General features: G+C 47.6%; 1 protein-coding gene across 1 annotated transcript in view; it reads left to right on the top strand.

The window, feature by feature from the left end:
• The window catches only part of Invs (inversin), a 166,929-nt gene that overhangs the window by 141,150 nt on the left and 3,065 nt on the right, over positions 1 to 22,714 (top strand). The window contains 5 exon segments of the mRNA XM_028882764.2: positions 5,517 to 5,770; positions 16,278 to 16,610; positions 16,613 to 16,973; positions 21,135 to 21,364; positions 22,004 to 22,078. Coding sequence (XP_028738597.1) covers positions 5,517 to 5,770; positions 16,278 to 16,610; positions 16,613 to 16,973; positions 21,135 to 21,364; positions 22,004 to 22,078 — 1,253 coding nt within the window.

Below are 22,714 nucleotides of genomic sequence, written 5' to 3' on the forward strand. Positions count from 1 at the left end.
CATGAAATGAAAGTAAATTATAAAAAAGGGGGTATAGCTCAGTGGTAGAGCATTTGACTGCAGAATTCAGTCATATACACCTGAATGTGAAACGCAACTCTACAAAGCAGCGTGGCTGACATTGCATCAAAGTGAATATAATCAAAAGGGTTCTGTTCATCCAAACCCATTCTGCTTCATTTGTAGAGACAGTGGGCTTGAGTTCTTTCCCAGCAGAGTAAGAGGGGTGGTACAGTGGAGGGGGGGACAGCAGAATGCAAAACCAGCCTGATCAAGACAGCATTTCTCTCCAGCTCTTATTTCTTCCCCTGTGATGTGCGATGAGGTAGACTACCTGATTGGGGGGCATCCTTCAGGTCTGTAGAGACTCCCAAGTTTGCACTAAAAACCTCTTCTTCCTCTCCCAGAGGGACCACAAGTTTGGATGACAAACTGTTGATCAGTGCAGAGCTGGGACTCAGCACTGTGCGATCTCCTGTCTAGAGAATAGTTTTAAAGCACTGGCATCCTTAGACTGCATCGTGCTTTACGTGTTGTTGTTTTTTGTTTTTTTTTTTAAATTTTCCTAACATGCACTTCGGTATCCTAGTCCAGAAGTCTGAAACAGAAAGGAAATTTTAGAAAATGCCGGACCAACCGTCTCTGTCATTGGCATTCCAATGAGGTCCTCTACCATGGAAGAAAGGGTCTTTTTGTTTTTAATGTTTAGCTTCTGAAGTTAATATTTCAGAACTTTTTTGTTCTGAGACAGGATTTCTCTGTGTAGTTTTGGTGCCTTTCCTGGATCTCTCGCTCTGCAGACCAGGCTGGCCTCTAACTCAGATCTGCCTGCCTCTGCCTCCCAAGTGCTGGGATTAAAGGCATGTGCCACCACCACCTGGCTCAGAACTCTTTTAAATGGTAGCTAGGCTTGCTTGGAAAAGCCACAGTGTCTACTGTTCCTCATTTACAGACATTCCTTCACTGATGAGTTCATAGATTTCAACTGTCACCTCCCCACTCATCCTGTGTAGACCTCACCTCCCCACTCATCCTGTGTAGACCTCACCTCCCACTCATCCTGTGTAGACCCCACCTCCCCACTCATCCTTGTGTGGACCCCCAGCTCCTGTACTCATCACTATGTGGACCCCCGGGTTGAAGGTATTGGAGACTACTCTCAGTTTCATTTTAACTCTCAACAGTTGTTTGATTTTTCTTTGAGATATTGCTTTAAGAAATAAAACCCAGAATTCTGCTGCTGAGTCTTTAATGAAGGTGTGTCAGGCACATGACATTATCTCAATGTCTATTTCTTACTTAACCATGTTTGGACATCAGGAATCACCTTTGTAAAGTGAGTAGGTGAAAGGGACTCATTACACATAAAGGAAAGTGATCTCTAGTTCATGATGGAGGAGTTGGGAGAGACAAGATTACAGATACATTTTCTAAGAGGTATTTTAGAAAGTCCTATTTAAGAAATACCCACACTAATTTAAAAGCACTTCATAACTCATAGGGCACTATGTTGCTGCCAAAATAAACCATCTATAATTTGCCTGCCAGAGCATAAAGTGGAAGTCAGACTTAAACAGAACCTTGTTTGTATCAATCACCCATCTTCCTTGAAGCCTTCTTTTCCCAGGGTCTTATTTTAACTCTCCTCTCACTCGCTCTTCCTTCCTCCATCTTTTGAATTGTACCCTCTCCACACTGAGCTCAGCCCTACTCTTCTGACTTCTGCACATTTTATACTGATTTCAACTGGAAATGTACCCCCTCTTAAAATTAAATTAGAGTCAGACCAGAAATGCAATCTGTAGTTCCAGCTACTCCGGAGGTGATGCAGAAGGGTCACATGAATCCAGGGCTTCAAGACCTGTCTTGACAATATAGCTAGAGACCTTATCTTAAAACAATATTTTTTAGTTAGATCAACTCTCTAGAGAACTCCTTTATCAGTCTCACACCATTACCTCCTATAACTCTGGTCCTCTATCTTCAGCTGCCCACTGGCCATTTCCACTTTCCATCCTGTGGTCACCTGCTAACACATCAGGTCACTGGCACACCACTTTATACTAGCTGTCATTCTTGAATACCAGTGTTGTCTCCAAGTCCCTTTTCTCTCACTACAATCCCACACACCTTTGGACTTAATGTTTCATCATCTCAAACTTTCTGTTCTTCCTCTCTGACCCCAATGAAAGACCTGGGCTTCCTTCTGGCTGGTAAAAAACTGAGACAGCCTTGTAAAGTTACACAAGTATGTTCAGTCTGGCCACCCAAGCAGGTCCTTGGGATGCTAAAGTCCTTTCTACAAGGAGTTCTGTGTCTTCTAAAAAATCAAATGATAGGGAGTTTTGTCTCTCCCAAGACAGCACATTCCACCAGTGAGGTTTGTGTCTGACACTTCATTTCTTTTTTGTTAAGTTATATATATTTGTGTGTGCCTGTGTCTGAATGTGTGCATGTGAGTACAAGTGCCCGCTGAGACCAGAGAGGCATAGGATCCCCTTAGGTTTAGAGTGACAGGCAGTTGTGAGCTGCCTGATTGGGTGCTGGGAACCAAACTCAGGTCCTCTGCAAGAGCATTGCATGCTTTTAACTGTTGACCCATCTCTCGAGCCCCGGGGGTTTGTTTTTTTTCCCTGAAGCTACCCCTCAAAGCCAAAGGGAAAAGTCTAAATGTTTTCTCACGAACTCTGAGGAGCTCACGACACTCCCATTCCTACCACAGACATCCTTTGGTTTTACGCCAGCTCTTGTTGCAGCCTGCTCCCCTGAACATCCCCAGTTTATCAGTCTCTCTTCAGGGCTGGGCTGTGTCTCACTCTTTGCTCACAAAGTCATCTAATCCATGAGGAGTTGCTTCTGTGGTCTCCTTCATGCAACCCAACTCCTCAGAGCCTCAATTTCCCATCAGTAAGTGAAAAGAAGTTTCCTTATTCAGGTGGGCTGCAAGGTTCTAGGAATGTCCTAAGACCATATACAGCATTTCTTTTCATTTTTTGTACGTTGGTGTTTTGCCTTCACGTATGTCTATATGAGGGCATCAGATCCCCTCCAACAGGAGTTACAGACAGGTGTGAGCTGCCATGTGGGTGTTGGGAATTGAACCCAGGTCCTCTGGAAGAGCAGCAGTGCTCTTAACCACTGAGCCCATCTCCCCAGCCCCCATACACAACATTTTATAGGTCAAGGTATATATCCATTTTTGAGAAAGAAGAGCTACAGATTTTTTTACTCTCATTATCAAAGTGGCTGGTGAGTCACAAAAGATTTTTTTTAAACTGGACTGAATATCCAAGGTCCTTTCAGCCCTAACATTCTATAAGGCAAAGGTCCCAGACACACAACATTTTCTTATTCCCTGGAGAGGACGTTAAAGACCAAATATTACTCCACCTGTTATTCAGAGACAATGAAGGGATAGAATCTGACAGGCCCCAGATACTAAGCAACAGCAACAGGAAAGGTTACAGCCAGACCTCTGTCTGGTGCTGTAATCAGCTCCTCTCACTGGAACACCCCAGTGGGAGCTCAGTTGTCAGCTCTCAAGGTACTGGAGAAGGGAAATTTAAAATCACGGCAAGATGGCCTCCGAGATGTCTTCTAAGTCAAAGACTGGGGAGAGCAGGGCTGCAGCCTTGGCTCCTGCTCTTCTCTGGCCTGGAATAACCTCTCCCTTCACTCCTCTCCAGTTCTGACATTCTTCATAAGAGTCTTTTCCTGCCTCTGTCTAATTAGCGTCTGCCTCCTGCATCCCCCATATCTCTGGGTAGGCACCTCAGGCGTAGCACTCATCCCATCCAGGTCTCCCTCTGGTCTGCAGGAGGATGTGGATCTGGTTCCCTCACTTGACTGTCAGCTCCTTAAGAGCAGGGATTGTATGTTTTGTCTTCCTCTCTCCAGTGCCTTACACTATGTGGCATATGGTAAGAATGCAGTAAATAAACATTCAGTAACTGCCCTTGCAGTGGTTCTGAGGACTCCTCATAGACAGTCTCATTTGCCTTTCCCCCATCTCATATGTGTACGCCGTATGTGTGTATAGAGGCACACACCTTGGTGCATGTGTGGAGGTCAGCGGATGGCTTTGTGAAGTCAATCTTCTCCTTCTGCCATCATGTGGGTTCCTGGGATCGAACCCAGGTGATCACAATTGCATAGCAAACACCTCTACCCACTGAGCCATCTCACCAGCCCCTAACCTTTTGAGATTGTGACATGACATTGTCATACACAAGTGTGTTTGACCATATTCATAGCTATCCTGGGGTGCAGCCCAGTGGCTACACGTTGGAATGCATTCTGTGCCTTGGTTTCTCCCTTTGTTAGATGGAAGCACTGGACTGTGTATTAGTTACTATGGGAGCCCGTTTTCAGGTTCCTCGTGGCTTTACCCAGCAGATCCGCATAGAGGATGATCAGGACCACGGGCCTGAGTGCAGGTGTCTGAGATGGTCTGCACTTGGCTGTGCTGGGGGAGGAGGTCTTTTGCCCCACCCCTTGGCGTCTCTATAAAAACCCTGGGGCAGAGAGAGTCGGGGCCCATTGGAAAAGGTTCCAGGCCCTCTCAAGGCTATTCTTTATTTTCTATCTGTTCATCTCCACAATCTAAATCCTTCTATCTAATATTTCCTGCTGTTCGAACTTAAGAAAACTCTGGGGAGCTGTGGGGTTGGTGGGTAAACACCCCACAAGTTACTTCTGTGCTGACCAAAATGACTAACAGAAGCAACTTAAGGGAAGAAAGGTTTTGGCCCATGGTTTCCATGGTCCCCATCCTTCTTGGTGGGGAGGGTGTGGTAGCCACACTTCCGCCGACTGTAGACACATGAATGTGCTGCTGTAGACTAGCTGGACAGCTGTCCTGATTGAGGACTGGGATCCACATAGATGCTAGGAGATGCCACTCAAGGTGATTGACGGTGCTACCCAGTGTTGAGACACGAGTTACATCTCAGAAGGTGGGAACATCTGGGTGAGTTCTGCTAAATGACTAGGCAGAGAGAGGGAGCCTCGCTCTCCCTGTAACACAGATGAACAGAGTGGCTTTAAGGGAGTGATACTGGCCCTTTCCATAAACACCCAGGTGAGGCTGTCTGGGTTGGCTCTCCGTGGATCTCCACGACAATAAGAGGGGCTCACAGGTGATAAATGAGGTTTTATTGTTTGGGCTGTCATTTCTTTCTTTTAAGAAACCTAAACATCTCTACTTAATCCTAGAAGCCACTGTACAGCCAGGGGACAAGCTCCAGCAAGATCACTAAATTACACTCCAGTACCTGGTTAGACCATGTATGCCTCAGCAATGCAGACTGATCTGTGATGGCTTTAGGCTACATTCCATAAGGCCTGGTACAAGGAGGTGGTTGCTAGTATACTTAGAGAGAGGCTGGCCCTAGAAAGTGTGCCTTTCCATATCCATCCTGTGGTGTGGTAGCTCTTCTCAACATTGTAGTTCATCTCGAGGACTCAAGCAGGTGAGACCCTTTTGACCTTTTCTTCTTCTTTGGCTTTGTTTCTAGAAAACGGGAGGAGGAAAACAAGAGGAAGGAAGCTGAACAGCAGAAAGGACTGTTGAGCACAGATCCCAGACCCCAAGCTCTCCCCTGTCCACCCAGCCCCCAGAACGAGCCTAGCAAACAGCCACCTGCTGACCACACAGCCCAGGGCCCCGACCTGGAGCACAGCAGAAGGTCTCCAGGCCCGTGTCCAGGCAGAGCTTCCCACAAGGATTGTTCCTCAGACCTTCAGGGAACAGCCTCCAGGAAGCCAAATGGTAAGTGTGGCCTGTGCTATCTAGCACCAACCATGGACCGGGCTTTGCCTGGCAGTGCGGCAGAGCAGAGGCCTGCCACAGTGTGGTCTGTGTCGTTTGTTTCTCTGGTTCTCAGGCTTCTGGCTCTTTTCTTGCCTTGCTGTAGTTTACTAGAACTACACTTTTTGAACACTTTTTGGATTTTATCTTAACTGACTTGAAGTGCTTTTGAGTGTATTTCTTTTGTCTAGTTTTTTGTACTATGGCTCTGGGTATTACATATGTAACTTGCTTTAGTCTGCTAACATCAACATGTTAACACTGAGTGAAACATTGAAAGTACTCTTTCACTTAGGTGGCTGTGCCACTTTTAAAAATCACACTGGGGCTGCCCACATCAGGTTGCTTAGAGTCACCTGTAACTCCAACTCCTTAAGATCAGATTCTGTCTTCTGTACTCCATGGGTACTTGCGCTCACATTTACACACCCCCACCTCTCCTCCCCACACACATATATCCATATATATGTATGTATATACATATATATAATTTTAAAAATAAGTATTTGAGTAAATATCATTGGTGAAGATCAGTTGTTATCTTTTTCATTTCAGTTGTCAAATATAATTCATAAACTCATGAAGAAGGGCTAATTCAGATACACACATTCCTGTCCTCTATTGCTATCCCTTCTTCCTGGTGCTCTGAGATTCTTGCTCCCATCATTTCTTTAGCCAATCTTTAAGGTCTACCAGCAACATTGTCTTGGCATTTTCCCATTTTTGAGTTTGTTGTTATCACATTCCCAAGGAGCCAGATCTAGACTCCATGCTTGGCAAGTTCTTCCTTCTGGACTCCTTAGTCTGAGATGAGAAAGCCATTGTCGCACACACTGGTCTTCCTCAGGAACATTCCTGGGTAGCATGCCATTCCTCTTAGTTTTCAAAAGTTTGATATCTTGCTGCGGGTTTCTATTTGTATATATTTCATCTGGTGTCAAAAGTCCCCAAGACTCTGGTGTGGTCAGTTGCTGGGAGAAATACACGAGATTCAGGAGTGGAGTTGTACTTAGAGCTGTGCTATACTGTTACAATACCCTCAGCAAAATCGCAAAGAAAAATTTCTCCATGCAAAGGCCTAGAGGAAACCAGATGCACAGTTCCAAACATTCCCTTCTGGGAAAGTTACACAGTTACACACACACACACACAAACACACACACACACACACACACACACACAGAGAGAGAGAGAGAGAGAGAGAGAGAGAGAGAGAGAGAGAGAGAGAGAGAGCGCGCTACTTCAGCAGTTAATTGTAATGACCAGTTTCACAACCTTTGGTCTTCCAGAAAAACTCCCTTGAGCCTAGGACTCCATGATTTTACACAGAGGTACCCTGCTTAGTGTGTACACAATTCCAGACGCTCAAAAGGAAAGTAGGTATTCGTCATGGACCACAGTGTTTGCCCAAAGCAATTGAAGCCCTTTGAACGGCTCTTCTAAATTAGAGAGTAGTGAGAGCCTCCCCGAATGTACAGGCTAATGCTGATATGGTTTTTCAAAAAGCAAAAATCTTAGTATAAATTATTATGAAACGTTCTCTGAGATCTCACTATCACTTAGGATTTGGGCAACCCAGCCTGTCTCTCTGGACCTCAATTTCCTTAGCTATAAAATGGGAGTTATTTATGGTAGAAATAAAACATTCTATAGTCTTTAGTAACTATTATTAGTATTAAGCCAAGCTGCAAATCTAACCATACATAAATGCCTGAACATTTCTGGGGTTCCATTCAGTGTCAGTGTATCAGCACTGAAAACCTCCAGCACAGTGTGGTGGTTTATTCATTCACTGATTCCTTCAGCTGGCACTAATTAGGTGCCCATGATGTGGCGGCCATGTTAAATTCTTGGAGTTCTTTCTAAGGGCCTCGTCGGGTGACATTTTCTCTGTTTCTGTATGAATGAAAAGTGCTTGTCCTCTGGTACACCCATGACACCTCTAGACAAGGCCGCCCTCCCGTGTCCTGTGCTCCCATCCGTCTCCTAGCCTCCCCTGTTCTACAGACCAGCTTCACTGTTATTCCTGGCCTTGTTGTCTACTTTTCCCACCAGACTGCAAGATCTGTAAATATAGGATTGCTGTTGTCATCTACTGCTGTGTGACACACCACACTAAAACTAAGTGGCTCACAACACCGACTCATCATTTCCCAGGATTCTGTGGTTTCCCAGTTCCTTGTCCTGTGGCGTCCCTCCGAGGGAGAGCAGGTTGAACTGCATCGTCTCAGACAGACTGCTGCTGTCACTCGTCCTTCCCTCCTCCAGCAAGCTGGACTGACACCCTGCACGGTGTTCCTAGGACACGAAGGCAGAAACCACAAGACCTCTTTAGAAACAGGCTGGAGAAGCACATACCATGCTCTGTTGATCAGTGAGAGTTAGGAGACCACCCCAGACTAAACGATGGGATGAGAGGAACTGTTGACTAGTCTGTCACTTCTCTATTTGGGGCACAGCTTTTTCACATGTTTCTGATATGAGAAGTAGTCTTACTCCTATCTCAGACCCCAAATTTTATCCCGACAATCACATCAGGCTTGAAGTCCAGATGTGTTGAAGGTTCCCAGAGTGGGATTACTCTTCCAACTCAAACATCAACCCACCAATAAAGATGTATTGTCTGTGTTCGCACATGCCTGAATCACAGCAGTGGTGTGAGAACAGAGTAGTCCATGGCTGATGGTCTTGTTTGGGCGGAGTAGGAGGCATATCCAGACACAGTCCATAACACTTCAGAGAGCCGGCTGTTCACATATCACCAGCGCCCTTGCTCTGAAGAGGCTTCATGAGGACCCCTTCTGCCTCCGCAGCAGCTCCCTGGGCCATTGTCTCCTTGGCTCTTTCTTGTCCTTCCTTTTCCTAAGAAATGCTCCAAGTCTGAATAGAGTGGCTTTCCCAGCCTGCTTCCTGCCTATAGAAAGCCTGAGCCCCAGGACCTCTCTTATTTTTAAACTGTCTTCCCATCTCAAGCTCATGGTGACCTCAATGATGTGAATATCTCAGAAAGTCACTCTATGAAAAGTCCACTTCATGTTCCGAAAACCATATCTGTAATTAGTTCCCAAACAGGCTCGCCATGTGTCTCATAATTCTCTGAGAAGATGCTCTTTAAGAGTCTTAGAAATCTCAAATGTTCCCTTTTAAATGTTTTTTGAGATCCCAATAAAAGGCAGTGCAGTGCAGCCATACTCCTGCCTTAATCTTTATCCCGAGACCATCTCCCTCTCTGGGACTCCAGGTGTCTGGAAAGAATAAAATGTTGTGGTTTTATTTTCTGACCCAGCACATCCTGAGATCTTTACTTTGTTCTCTAAATTGTGCTTGCAGTTCATCCTTTATATTTCGGGCTCCCCATACCTCATCACCTGCAGCTCTAAGCGTAGTCAACATGTCTTCGTTCGTTCCATCAGGATTCCATCTGAGCAGTCCCTCCAGGTTCACTTGGTAGTGTCTGGCCTAGCTCTCACGTCACTGAGGGACCATGTTCCCAGTTATTCTGCCCTGACTAAGGAGGCCTGCCTTTCTCCAGACTGCAGCAGCAGTCCATCCCTGCTCTTACAGCTTCGCTACAGTCTCTTCACTGCCCAAGTCACTGTCAGGGGCCTCTGTTAGGGCAGCACCTCTCTTCCCGAGAGTTCCGTTTCTATGTTGGCTATCATTTGTGGCATAAAAGACGACCCCAAAACCAAGTGGCTTGAAAGGGGAATTCACTATTTCTTAAAGTGCTATGGGTTGACTGGGCAGTCCCTGGCTGGGTCCTGAGCTCACTCAGGTGGCTGCTCGAGTTGGCCTGGCCTCCTTAACATGTCTAGTCACTAGTGCTGCTGCTGGCCCAGGGGCCTCAGATCGCTCCTCTCAGGCCTGGCGTTCCCAAGTGTGCTCCACCAGCTTCACTAGTGCTCACAGAGAAGGCCTGAAGGTGTGCACTCCAGAACTTTCCCCGTACTTCTACCACACTCTGGGCTTGAGCCAATCAGTATTCAAGGGAGTGAGAGTTCACGTCCTCTGAGGAGAAATGTTCATCTGTGTTTTCCATTGCTGCAACAATTCACACCCCCATAAATTCATTGCCATGTTAATCACATCTGGCCTTAATTTCCCTGCCTGTCCTTCTGGTCCTACACATTTGACCCACTTTGTACATTGTTTTACCTGAAATAAAGTGGAGATGTGACTCCACAGTCCCATAGCACAGGCTTGTGCGTGTCAATACAGAGTGGGGGGGGGGGGTTGGCACCCGCACCCAGCACATTCTCTCATAACGGGAAATGGGTCTAGTACTTTGTGTTCCCAGCACCTCACTAGGTGACTGACACTACAAAATACTGGAATATGTAGTTGGGGAGAACTAGCTGGGGCTGGAGATCCAGAAGTAAAACTATTGGTCAGCCCTAAGTCAGAAAGTCTTTCCTGGGTGCGTGCTGTAACAGAAACCCATTTCTGTGGCAAAGATGAGCTTCTCCGCTCAGTTCACCGAGTCATGCATACATTCATTTAGCAGACAAGCTTTGCAGCCCACACTGGGTCCCAGTGGTGCTGAATTAGCCAAGGCTGAGGACCACATCATCATGCTCTTCCTCCAGGAGTGTGAGCTCTGCTGAGGGACACCGCCCTGGAACCTCAGGTGGACAGTGCCGTTCTGCTGATGTGGTGCTCTGCAGACTGTGTATCTGCGCAGGGCAGGGGGTGCATGCCGGCGTATGCTAAAGCACTCCAGCATAACGGTACTGCAAAGCCAGCCATGTCTGCTGCGGACTGGGCAGAATATGATAGGCGGCGTCAGACCTCAGACACTTGTCCTTTTCCATTTCTCATAAGCATTTCTTTTGTCCTTTAATCACACTGCCACTAGTTGTCTTCTCCAGGTGACACAATGCTGTCATTTTCAAGCCTTGCATGGCTCATGAAATGAGTTTAATGGTTTGGACCAGATAATAGTATTTGCTATTGTAATGTATTCCTTCTGTTAGACTAGCCTGCAGTAGAAAAGCATGTATGTGTGTGTGTATGAAACATTGCACATAGGCTGGGCACAGAGGCATAAACCTGTTATCTTGGCACTCAGGAAGCTCGAGTAGGAGGTGGCCCCAACTTTAATGGCTCAGAGGTCAAGGTGCTTGCCACCAAGCCTGACAACCTGAGTTCATCCTTGGGAGCCACAGGGTAAGCGGGAGAGACTCTGTTCCTGCAAGTTATCATCTGACCTCCACACCTTCACATACACTGCTACATATATATTCTCTTCTCTTCTCTCTCTCTCTCTCTCTCTCTCTCTCTCTCTCTCTCTCACACACACACACACACACACACACACACACACACACACACACACACACACAAATAAAAATGTACCTAAAAATAACACTGCCTGTTATAAATGCCACACTTATGTCTGTGCACACACATGAATCCGTGTGCATGAGGATGTACATTGGGCCACAGTTACTTCTTGGTATAGGCCATTGTCACACAAGTCTGCAAGTTGCTGTTCTGGAACAACTCTGAGATAAGGGAATTCTTGTTCATTTGAAAATAGGAAGTGATGCCCCTACTATAGAGCTTTTATGAAGAACTACATTCATATATGCAAACAGGGTCTCAAAAAGCCAGCCTCTGATGTTGCCTCCTCCCAGTGCTGAAGGACCGCAGGTAACCAGGCTGATTGTACTGGAAGGAAATGGAGCTCCCATGTTACAACTTTGACCCATTCACCTGACCAAGAGTCCACAATACAAGTGGGCAAAGTAGATACTATTTTGCTGGGGTTCTGAGGAAGCCCAGCATCACTGGACAGGACACTATAGCTCACATTGTGTTTGGCCACATTGAGAAGAGTTGGATCTACTCATCTGACCAGGGAGTAGGCAGCGCACACCTTGAGGTGGGAGCATCCAGCAAGAGCCTCAGGTAGAAGTACTGATTGCCTCCTCTTCCAAAGGGAAGAACTTAAGTACCTTTGCAGAGTACCCAGCACAGCCTCCTCAGAAAAGCCACCAGCACTAGAGAGATGGCTGTAGCATGAATCTTAGAAGGTCTTATTAATAAAATCAAACCTGGACCAGGTATTGGGGTGAACGCTGAAAGATCAGAGAGACAGAACAGGCCACAGCCACCTCACCTCGCCAGTTCCTCAGCTGATCCTGTTTCCTCAGACTGGAAGCCTCTGAGTCCTCATCCAGAATGATCTCAGCTGAGCTGCTGCTAGAAGCCTGAAAGCTTAACTAGCCAAATGCTGCTAGTTTCTGGTCTTCACACCTTATATACCTTTCTGTTTTTGCCATCACTCCCTGGGATTAAAGGCGTGTGTCACCATGCCTGACTGTTTCCAATGTGGCATTGAACTCACAGAGATCCAGAGGGATTTCTACCTCTGCAATGCTAGGATTAAAGGTGTGAGTGCCACCATTTTCTAGCCTTTGTATCTAGTGGCTGTTCTGTTCTCTGACCCCAGATAAGTTTATTAGAGTGCGCAATATTCTGGGGAACACAATACCACCACAGATGGCTGCATAGTACTCAAAGGCCCTTGCAAAGGAGCAGAATTCAGGTTCCTAGCACCCACGCTGTGGAGGGAGGCTCACACCTCTGGGGGACCTGACCCATTTTCTCGCCTCCTTGGGCACCTGCACACATGTGCACTGCACCACTTCCCCACCCTCACCTTCCCCACATACAAGTAATTAAAAATAAACCTGTCAAAAACCAAAACAGAAAGGACCAGAAACCAGGGTCTTTCAAAGAATGGTAACCCCAGACATGTCTTAGCAAGTGATTTCTTTCTTCATTCTGAGTCAGTCCTTGCTGTGTGGTTTATCTTGTGCAGAGCATGCTGGCTGTGCAGACCAGCACTAGGGTTCCATGGCCTTGGGCTTACATGTGAACCCTGTCTTAGTAGGGCTTCTCTTGCTGTTTTAAACACCATGTCCAGAAGCACCACAGGGGGGAAAGGGTTTGTTTCCGCTTACACCATCCATCATGGAGGAATGTCAAGTTCTGTACGTGTGAGAGGGGACTCAAGGCAGAAGCTAGGAGGCAGGAATGGAAGCAAACAGCATGAGGAACAGTCCCTTCCTTCCTTCCTTCCTTCCTTCCTTCCTTCCTTCCTTCCTTCCTTCCTTCCTTGCTTTTGGTTTTTAGAGACAGAGTTTCTCTGTGTAGCCCTAGCTGTCCTGGATCTCACACTGTAGACCAGGCTGGCCTCGAACTCAGAGATCCACCTGCCTCTGATTCCCGAGTGCCGGGATTAAAGGCGTGCACCACCATCGCATGGCTTGTCATCCTGCTTTCTTATACCACCTAGAACCACCTCCCTCCAGTGGACTGGGCCCTCCTCCATCAATTAGCAATCAAGAAATGCCCTACAGACTTGACAAAGGCATTTTTGAGGTTCCTCTTCCCAAGAAGTCCTAGCTCATCTCAAAACACCAGGACAGACCCCTCACTCACTTGCTGTGTAGCATGAGGCTAGTGACTTCTCCAAGCCTCAGGATCCTAACAAAAGACAGGAGTAGAGTGTGATGGCTCACCTCTGTAATCCCAGCACCTGTAAGCTGAGAAGGATCACCAAGAGTTCAAGGCCAGCCTGTCTCAAATTAATAAATTTAAAAATAAATATAAAATACCAAGAGAGGATAATGCCTTCTGTAGAAAGTAAAGAGCATTCATATGATAGCCCATGTAGATTAAGGACATTCCACAGCACTGTGCAGATGTAGACAGTGCTTATCACTCAACACACTTCAAATGTGGAAATGGAAGCAGTCATAATCATCAGAAAGATGACTGTGCCTGAATGGAGGGTGGATCTGAAAGACCAGATGGGGTCAGTACTAAGGCCGTGGTGGCAGCTTGGAGAATAGGGGATACCTCAAGAGTAGAATTGCTTGTGGGAGCGGGAGAGAGTTCATCTTATTGGGGTAAATGCTAAATTCACTTTATCTTCCTCTAAGAATGGGGTAGGAGTGTCTCTTCACCCGAGTGTGTCGGGCCCCGAGAAGGCAGTGGTGGTGACGGGCGTCAAGGAGCTTGCTCTACGGAGAGGGCAGAGCTGAGACAGCTGGCGGGCAGCACCGGGAGGCACAGGAGTGAGCACACTGCCTTTCAGGCACCTCTGCCGTTTCCTCTCTCCAGCAGTAAGGAACGGGTGCTGTGGCTGCACGTCCCACCAGCTCCTCCAGTTGCCCGTGTTTCTCACAATCCTAACATACGTGCAGCAGTACCCATCCACTGGGGACATTTCTGCCCCTTTCCTGCCCCACCCCAAGGGAAAGCATGCCCTCTCATTCCTGTTTGTATTTTCTGTATTTATTTACACAATGAATAGATACAGACAAAACGTATGTGCATGCACACACACACAGGGAGAGAGAGAGAGAGAGAGACAGACAGACAGACAGACAGACAGACTTACATAAAACCTTACATAACAGGTAGCATATTCTTTTACACTTGCGAATAGTTATGGCTGGTGAGGTGGACCAGGGAGTTAAAGGAGAAATGTAGGAGAAAACTGACTTCTGCAAGTTGTCCTCCGACTTCCACACACACATTGGACACACACATTATCACTAAGTGTAATAATTTTTAAAATTATACTGATTTTAAAACCTGTTCCTGGAAACCTTATCTGACTGTATGTCTTAGTTACTTTCCTATTGCTATGAATAGACACCATGACCAAGGCAATGTATAAAGAGTTTATTGGAGCTTACAGTTTCAGAGGGCGAGAGTCCATGGCCACCACGATGGGGAGCATGGCAACAGATAGGCAGGCAGGCAGGCATGGTGCTAGAGCAGAGAGAGTGAGTGAGCTAGCTAGGAATACTGTGGTCTTTGGAAACCTCAGAGCCCACCCTCAGGGACATACCTTCTCCAACAAGGCCACACCTCCTAACCTTTCCCAAACTGGGGACCATGTGTTCAAATATATGGGAGCTATTCTCATTCAAACCACAATAGATATTCTCGTACATGTGATACATGATAATGTTTATAACATATAGTCTCATATACTCTTTCTCACTTGCTATTGCTCTGCCGACTTAACTCACGAGCCTGTGCATTTCTGGCTGAGAACTGAACACTGATATAAAAAACTATGAAAGTAACTTGGAACCTAAGATAATGTTAAAGCCTGATGGCGGGAGAGCTAGCAAGTGAAGATCCCCGTGACCCCACCCCAGAGCTGAGATGTGGCAGGTGTTACGCCACTGCCAGTTCACCGTGTGCCCGTGGACGTGGCTGCTTGGGGTCCCAATCCCGGAGAACACTTCTTAGCAAGTTCTAGGCTGAAAGATTGACTGTCAGACCTTGGGATCTGAAACCCCAAAGGCCTTCCCCATCAGTCTGCTCACCAGGCCTCCTGGGCCTTGCTTCTTTCTCTTTCTGCCTTGCTGGCTCCTCAACACGTCCTGTGGATGGTATCCTTTTGTTCTGCGTTTCCACTGTCCTCAGTGGAGGCATGTGTCAACTCTGCCTCTTCAGAAGTGGAAGTTCCTTCCTCGTGTTTACATTGGTGCTGGCTTCTTTGAAATAAGTTTTTCATTTTATGTGCCCCATTCACTTTTTTCAGACATACCTTTCTGCATATGTTTAATCTCATGTGTTTATTAAACTTCTGGAGACCTAATCCTGCCATGTGTACATTAATTGTTATTCAAGACAGACTCTGCCCTTGTGTGTTTTATAATTTTGGACATGATATCATCTTCAGAAGACCCCTTCTATCTATGCTCAGTTGAGTACATGTCACACAAAAGCAATATTGCATATTGTTTTGTGGGACATCGTGGGATACCTCATCCTGAGACCAATTTGTACATTAATGTATGCTATAGTTAAGGAATTCACACCAAACCCACATGGGATACAAAAGTGGCTTCAGGTTCACAAGAGCGAGAGACTCCACCCATCCAGAGTCTAGGTTGAGACGTGGTTTTCATCTCCTGGTGCTGGTGAGCACACTTAAATGTGGATTGCTTCCCAAAGGTGGAACCCTTCAGGCCCCTGGCCTCTTGCTCGGTCTTCACTCCAGTTAACATTCCACCTGCAAGGCCCTGTCTGTACAACCAAGTATCTAATAAGGCCGCCCCTACCTGCTCCATTGCTGGACAGTGATGGATTCAGTTCACATCCTCAGTGCCTTTCCAATTTTTCTATTCAGCATCCAGAGTCCCATTTTTTTTTTTTTTTTTTTTTTGGAAGGCCTTTAAAAGGCTGTTGCTGCTATTTTAATGGGCATTTCTAGAAAGTAACAGAATGCTTTCTGGCTGTCTAACCCATCAGATTGCTAGAAGAGTTGAGTTTTGTTCTGTGTTGTTGTGTTACTGTTACGTTGCCATGGTTAGATGATGCTAACCGAAGTGTCTGCATCTCTCAAGTAAACAGATGAACAGAAGTGCCCTCACCTGAAACTGATTGCTATTTAGACACTGATTGTTGTTCTCCTTTTTCCTCATTACCCAAGAAACACCCGGGGAACACTGCAGAGGCGCCTCTGCCTGTGTGCACCTCAGATCCTGTGAAGGCGGCGATGGCTCCGGGCCTCAGGGAGCATCCTCTGTGCCGAAGTGCAGAGGTGAGACCCGTGGCGAGCACCAGTGTGAGGCGGGACCAAGCAGGGCCAGGCAGCCCTTGTCCTCTGGGTCAGCCCAGCCTGCTGAGAAAGGAGAGGACTCCAGCCCTGCAAGTGCTTCCCAGCAGGACAGCCCCAGGAAGCCCAGCAGGAGGCAGGACAGGGCACCCAGGCCCGGAGGTGCTGCTTCCCAGAAAAGGCGCGCCCACCAGCTCAAGGACAGGTGCTCCCCGCTGGGTCCAGCCGGCCCGGCAGCGCCAGGCAGGACGTTGTCCGAACTGAACAGAGTCCTCTCCACCATCGCACACCCAGGAACAAGGTGACCCAGGACAAGCTTATAGGAGGGGTCTCCTCAGATTTGCCACTCGGCACAGAAGAGTTGAGGTCAGGATGCAGGAAGCTGTGTGAGGACGTTCGGGCATCTACAGAGAGCGATGGGGTTCTTGGTCCCCCGCCGGGACAGAGTGTGAATATCCACCTTCTTCCTGTAGAGCAGCGCCTGCAGATAATCCAGAGGGAGCGAAGCAGGAAAGAGCTGTTTCGAAGAAAGAACAAGGCGGCGGCAGTCATCCAGCGAGCCTGGCGAAGGTAAGAGGCCAAGGGACTGCAGTCTGCCCCGCGGCCTGCTGCTGTTGGGACATCCTGGGCTGTCTGTGTTCAGGGCAGTTCTACCATCAGAGAGTTCTATCTTCAGGATAAAGGCGATTGGATGGAGCCCTCCCATGAAATAAGTATCTCTCCCTCCCGGCACCTCCTGTGGTTTAAGTAAAATGGAAGATCTTTCTGTACAGGCAAGTGCCCAGGACAGGGCAGTAAAGAAAAAGCCCTGGCTTGCCCTCACACAGACCAGTTTTCTGCTGCAGCTCTGACAGTAACCTAACTTGAGGCAAATCACTGTGCCTCCCTTGGGCCTCAGTTTTCCCATTTGTAAGGTGGGAATTATCAACCCTTGCCCCTGAGGCTGCTGTGATGAGACATTGTATGCTTTGTAAACTCTGGTGCACTTTATATAGGATCTGTTATTTTTTTTTAATTTATTTATTTTTATTTTATGTGCATTGGTGTTTTGCCTACATGTACGTCTGTGTGAGGTGTTGGGTCCCCTGGAACTGGAGTTACAGACAGTTGAGAGCCACCATATGGGTGCTGGGAATTGAACCCAGTTCCTCTGAAAGAGCGGCCAGTGCTCTTAACCACTGAGCCATCTCTCCAGCCCCAGGATCTCTTTAAACAAAAAAATTTAACATTCATCGAGTGTGTGTATGTGTGTGTGTGTGTGTGTGTGTGTGTGTGTGTGTGTGTGTGTGTAGATCAAAGGACAACTGGCAGGAACTGGTTCTCTCCTTCTATCATGTGGGTCCCAGGAATTGAACCCAGGTCACTGGGCTTTTACCGGCCCAGTCATCTCACTGACCCCACACAAGATTTTACTCCAGATATCTAAGCCAGTGCTTGGACACACGGTCACTGTGCCTGAAATCCATGAGCCTACGTGAGCCACCGTCGCTCAAGCTGAGCTGGGGCCTAAAAGCTGGGGTGCAGGCTGTTACAGGGCAGAGGCGGTGTGTGTGGAGCCTGACACCTCGGGAGTAGGGATGTCTCCACTCTCCCCTGGGTGACAAAAGAGCAGGTCACTGGGAACTGGCTGTATGTCACAGACCTTCAGGAGAAAAAAACAGTACTAGCAGGGAGCAGAGCGACCAACCTAGAGAGGCCCCTGGGAACACCCCACCAAGGACTACGTGTCCCAGAGCCAAGCCTTCTGGCTTGTGCTCGCCCAGCCTCTGCATAACGAGTCCTTAGGTCTGTTCCCATCTGTTCAAGCTCCTGTGGTTCCGGCCACCCCAAGGAGGCCGTCAAGACAAGGATCAGGAGTTCTCAGACACAGTGCTCAGGAAAAAGACCTGTGCCTGCAGCAGCACCTGACCCTTTGCCTGGCCCACATCCTAGGGCCTTCCCTTCTGTGACAAGTGTGTTTGGTGCAGTCACGATGATGGCGGTAGACAGAGGTGCCTTGTGCTCCTGTTTGAGGTTGGAGAAGGAGAACCTGGGTGCTACTCCACGCCAGGTAACAGCTCTACATCAGCTACTGTGATTGCTGCCACTGCCAATATAATAGTCAGCATTTATTGGGCCACATCCTCCTAACACTGGGAGGTAGGTCCGTCCTCACTCTATCCCACAAATCAGGAAACCGAGGCACAAGGAGATTCATCGCTTACCAACATTCCAGAGATAGAAGGTGTGAGTACTGACTTGAAGGTGGTCACCCCCATGCCACGTCTCAGGTGGGAACAGCCACTATTCCTGCACCTGGAAAATCATGCCAGCACACGCGCTGGCCACCAGCCAGCGAGACTCCGCATTAAGCATCTTTGCTGAAAACAGCAGGGCTTACCTTTTCAGGCCCCACAGCTGCTCCTAGCCCAAAGGTCTCGCCTCTGACTGGCTGTTCTTGGACTCCTTTGAAGAGTCAGAGGTTGACAGGTCCTGTCACCAAGTGTCCTGAGTAAATGAGCCCAGAGCATTCCCTCAGAACAGTGACTCACAGCGCACGCCCACCTGGGCAGGTGATTAGGTGGATCTACTTGGGTTGCTGGAGGTGGGGCGTCAGTGCTCAAAGGGCCCATGGGAAGCCACACTGAGTGATTGTTTCAACTATTCTCTGCTTATCTACAGAAGCCCAAAGCACAGTCCTTGGACAGGGTCTGGCACCAAGCCCAAGAACAATGAAGGAATAAGGGGACAGGACTTGACACTCTTGTCCATGAAATGCTGGCTATCCTTGTAGGGAACATGTCCAGGAAAGAGCTAGAAGACAGGGATGGAGCGAGAAGATGGAACCTTAGGCCCCGAAGAAAATGAGTCTTAAAATTGTAATTTTTCCTAGCAATTAAGACTTGGCTATTTTTAGGGTGTTTATGTATATGGGGGAAGAGGTGGCCCTTCCTCCATCGGTTTCCACCTTACTCACTGAGCAGGACCTAACTGAACCCAGAGCTAGCCAGCTTGCTCTGGAAATGCCTGCCATCTCTACCTGTGGAGTGCAGGGACTAGACTTGCTGCCATTTACCCGGGTGCTGGGGATCCTCATGCTTGGGTGGAAGTACTTGACCTCCTGAACCATCTCCCCAGCCCTCCCTAACTCACTTGACTAGTTAAACATTAAAACTGTACAGTGATGGCCGGGCGTTGGTGGCGCACGCCTTTAATCCCAGCACTCGGGAGGCAGAGCCAGGCGGATCTCTGTGAGTTCGAGGCCAGCCTGGGCTACCAAGTGAGCTCCAGGAAAGGCGCAAAGCTACACAGAGAAACCCTGTCTCGAAAAACCAAAAAAAAAAAAAAATGTACAGTGAACAAGTTAAGCTGGAAAACAGCTATGTAAAAACACTTGCTATTTAAGGACACACGGAGCTAACTCTTACTAGAATTTCTCCAGCACATTGATTACTGATATGAATTAGCAACAGGCTAGACAGCAGGAAGAACCTACAGCCTGTGGTTGAATGGCACTATTGAATATAGCAGAGTTTTAACCCCAAACAGGGGTGTGTTCTTAAAAATCAGAGATGGACTTGTTCCTTTGCCTGAGGACCAAGACGCTCCCCACATGCAGCCAGTCTGCATGCCATCCCAGATATGTGACCGACTGTTCACATGCAGACTGAAAGCTTCAGCTCCATAGTGCCAGCCAACCCCCAGGCTTCCTGGTGACCTCTGCCCAGAGAGCAGAGGACGGGGAAGATGGCTGGCATCTCCACCAGAAGAAACTGAGTTGTTAGAAGTGTGGTACTCTAGTCAAGAGATGCTATCTATGGTTTATGACTTTCCAGGAAGACTAATGAAGGCTGGTTGAAGTCCGCTTCAGAGGAAGCAGGAAGGGGCTACCCCAAACCCAGCAGAGAAGTTTTTAGCAGATTTCAGAAGGTTACCCTGTCTTTGGTATATTGTTACACAGGCATGGGGCTGCCTGCTCTTCTGTAAGCCCACCAATCATAGTATAGTACGGATAACGAACATTGATGAAGCTCTCCTTTAAAGGGTTCAAGACAGTCATGTTCCTTAAACTTGGAAGTACATATGGGCTAGAAACCATCAAACACACACTAAATGTCAACATTGCCATCATTCCTGCCACAGGCTTCACGTCCCAACAGGGTCATCCTAGTAAACTTGCCAGTCTCTTAAACCTGCCATGTGCACCCATCATGAGTAGAGCAGACCTCTCAGCAGTGCAAGGCCACCAAATCCTGGGTTTGACATTGTAAGATGCTTAGTCATTACAAATGTCCTCCAATGTGCCTCCCCGAGACTCGAGCAGTAGGACGGTGCCTGGAATATAACACGATCAACGTTGTTGGCTCAGCCTTATATGCTTTCCCTAACCAAACTCATGGTGCTTTGACCACATTTGGGGGGCACAAATGCCCCCTTTTCTGCTTGTGTCAATTCTGCCTAGAGTGCCTTCCTCTGCCTGGAAAGCATCTACCTGCTCTTTAGAACCCAGTGGAGTGCTAAGCAGCCAAGGCAAGCCTCCCAAACCCCCAGCTCCTTGCTCTTGCATGCCAGCGCACTCAGTTTCCACTCAGCCCATCCCACCTCCCTGTGGCTGCTGAAGGTGACGTCAGGTTGAACCCTAGTTAAGTCTCACAATAGTCACGAATGCTGGAACTGGGGAGGAGAGCTTGTTCCATTCCCGTAGCTGTCAGCACTGCAGGGTCTTACGCCTGTCCTCTGTGACCCCACCAGCTACCAGCTCAGGAAGCACCTGCGTCGTCTTCTGCATGTGAAGCAGCTTGGAGCCGGAGATGTGCTCAGATGTACCCAAGTGTGCACAGTCCTGCTCCTCCAGGTCTGGAGGGCAGAACTGGAACTCAAGTTCCCAAAGTCCACCTCAGTAAGCAGAACGCCCAAAAATCCATCCAAAGGCATGTCAGCCACAAAGTCTGCCAGGCACTCAGTGCTCAGGCAGATCTACGGTAAGTGTTCTTCGGGGTACTTAAAACACCTCAGGATCCTGAGTGACACATCACAATCTGCAATAAGACTTAACTGGACAACTCTATCCAGATTTAAAAAAAAAAAAAAAAAAAAAACCTTACTTTCAAACACTAAGAGAGTTTTTGCTAGTCAATTTAATGCCCTACTTCTGGCCAAAAGCCCCTCCTTTTAATTCCAGGACTAAAAGCCTTATCGCTTAAACCTCTCAGATCTCGGCTTGGACCCTCCCCTCTAACATTAACAACTCATCTGAACCCTCAGACCATGCCACTTTGGCCATTCTATGCTGAGGTAGCACAGTGTCACTCATCTGTGCAAATGCCCACAACTCAGTACTTAACAGATGAGTGGCTGTAACCTAAAATATTTCCAGCTCTCCAAAAGGCCCTCAAAATAAATCAGGTATCTTTGTATAGTGTGGATAGTTGCTCAATAAACACAGAGCCCAGGAACCTTTAGGAACACCCCTTGCAGTCTAGACAGCATTTCAAGACTTGTCCATTCCCAGCCTACCATCTTAGCAGGCACCTGCAAGCCCTCACCTCAGTGAGGAACGCAGAACTTGGTCAGGTCACAGCATCCATTAATCACATAGGTGGCTTGTTGGTTGACTGCAGGTTGCTCTCAAGAAGGGAAAGCACATCATGCCATCAAGTCTTCCGGAGTCCCTCCTGTGCTGCGTCTCAATTCAGGTAAGGCAGCCACTACACTGGCAGCGCATATGGGGAGAGCAAGGGATGAGCTTTCCCATGATCTTTTTGACTTCAGGTGTGTGTCTTTTTACCCTTTTCATGGATTACTGCAATCAACATCCTTAAGAGGCAAATAATTTTCACAACTAAAAACTTTGATTAATATTACCTCCATGAGGAACAATAAATGGTAGCACTCTATTATTGATTCCCCTTTATCCCGTTCTTCACATACTTAAAGGAGTATGTTGAGATCCTTGTATTTTTAATACCCTCTCCTTACCATAGATGGAAGACCACAAACAATATTAAAGCATATTCTGCTCAGGTTCAGTAGCACACTTCCACCCACAGGAGCAGCATAGGGAACTTCCTTTCCCTCACAAGACGTGTGTTTTACTCAGGGTCTCTTCCTTCACGCCAGCATTAAGAGTGGGTGATAAGTTCAGGGCTGTCAGCAGCTAATGCCAGGTCTGGCCTATCTTCACAGGTGGCTATGGCAACATGCTCCCCCACCCTCCCTGATCTACAGGGCCATCCTGCAGAGACAGAGTAGCTGGGAAGGTGAACAATGACTGTCAGCATGAACTTTAGCATTCATTTCATTTTTGGTGGGGAAAAGCAGAGTAATTACTG

Source organism: Peromyscus leucopus, chromosome 2 (assembly GCF_004664715.2).
Source record: "Peromyscus leucopus breed LL Stock chromosome 2, UCI_PerLeu_2.1, whole genome shotgun sequence".
Classification (NCBI taxonomy): domain Eukaryota; kingdom Metazoa; phylum Chordata; class Mammalia; order Rodentia; family Cricetidae; genus Peromyscus; species Peromyscus leucopus.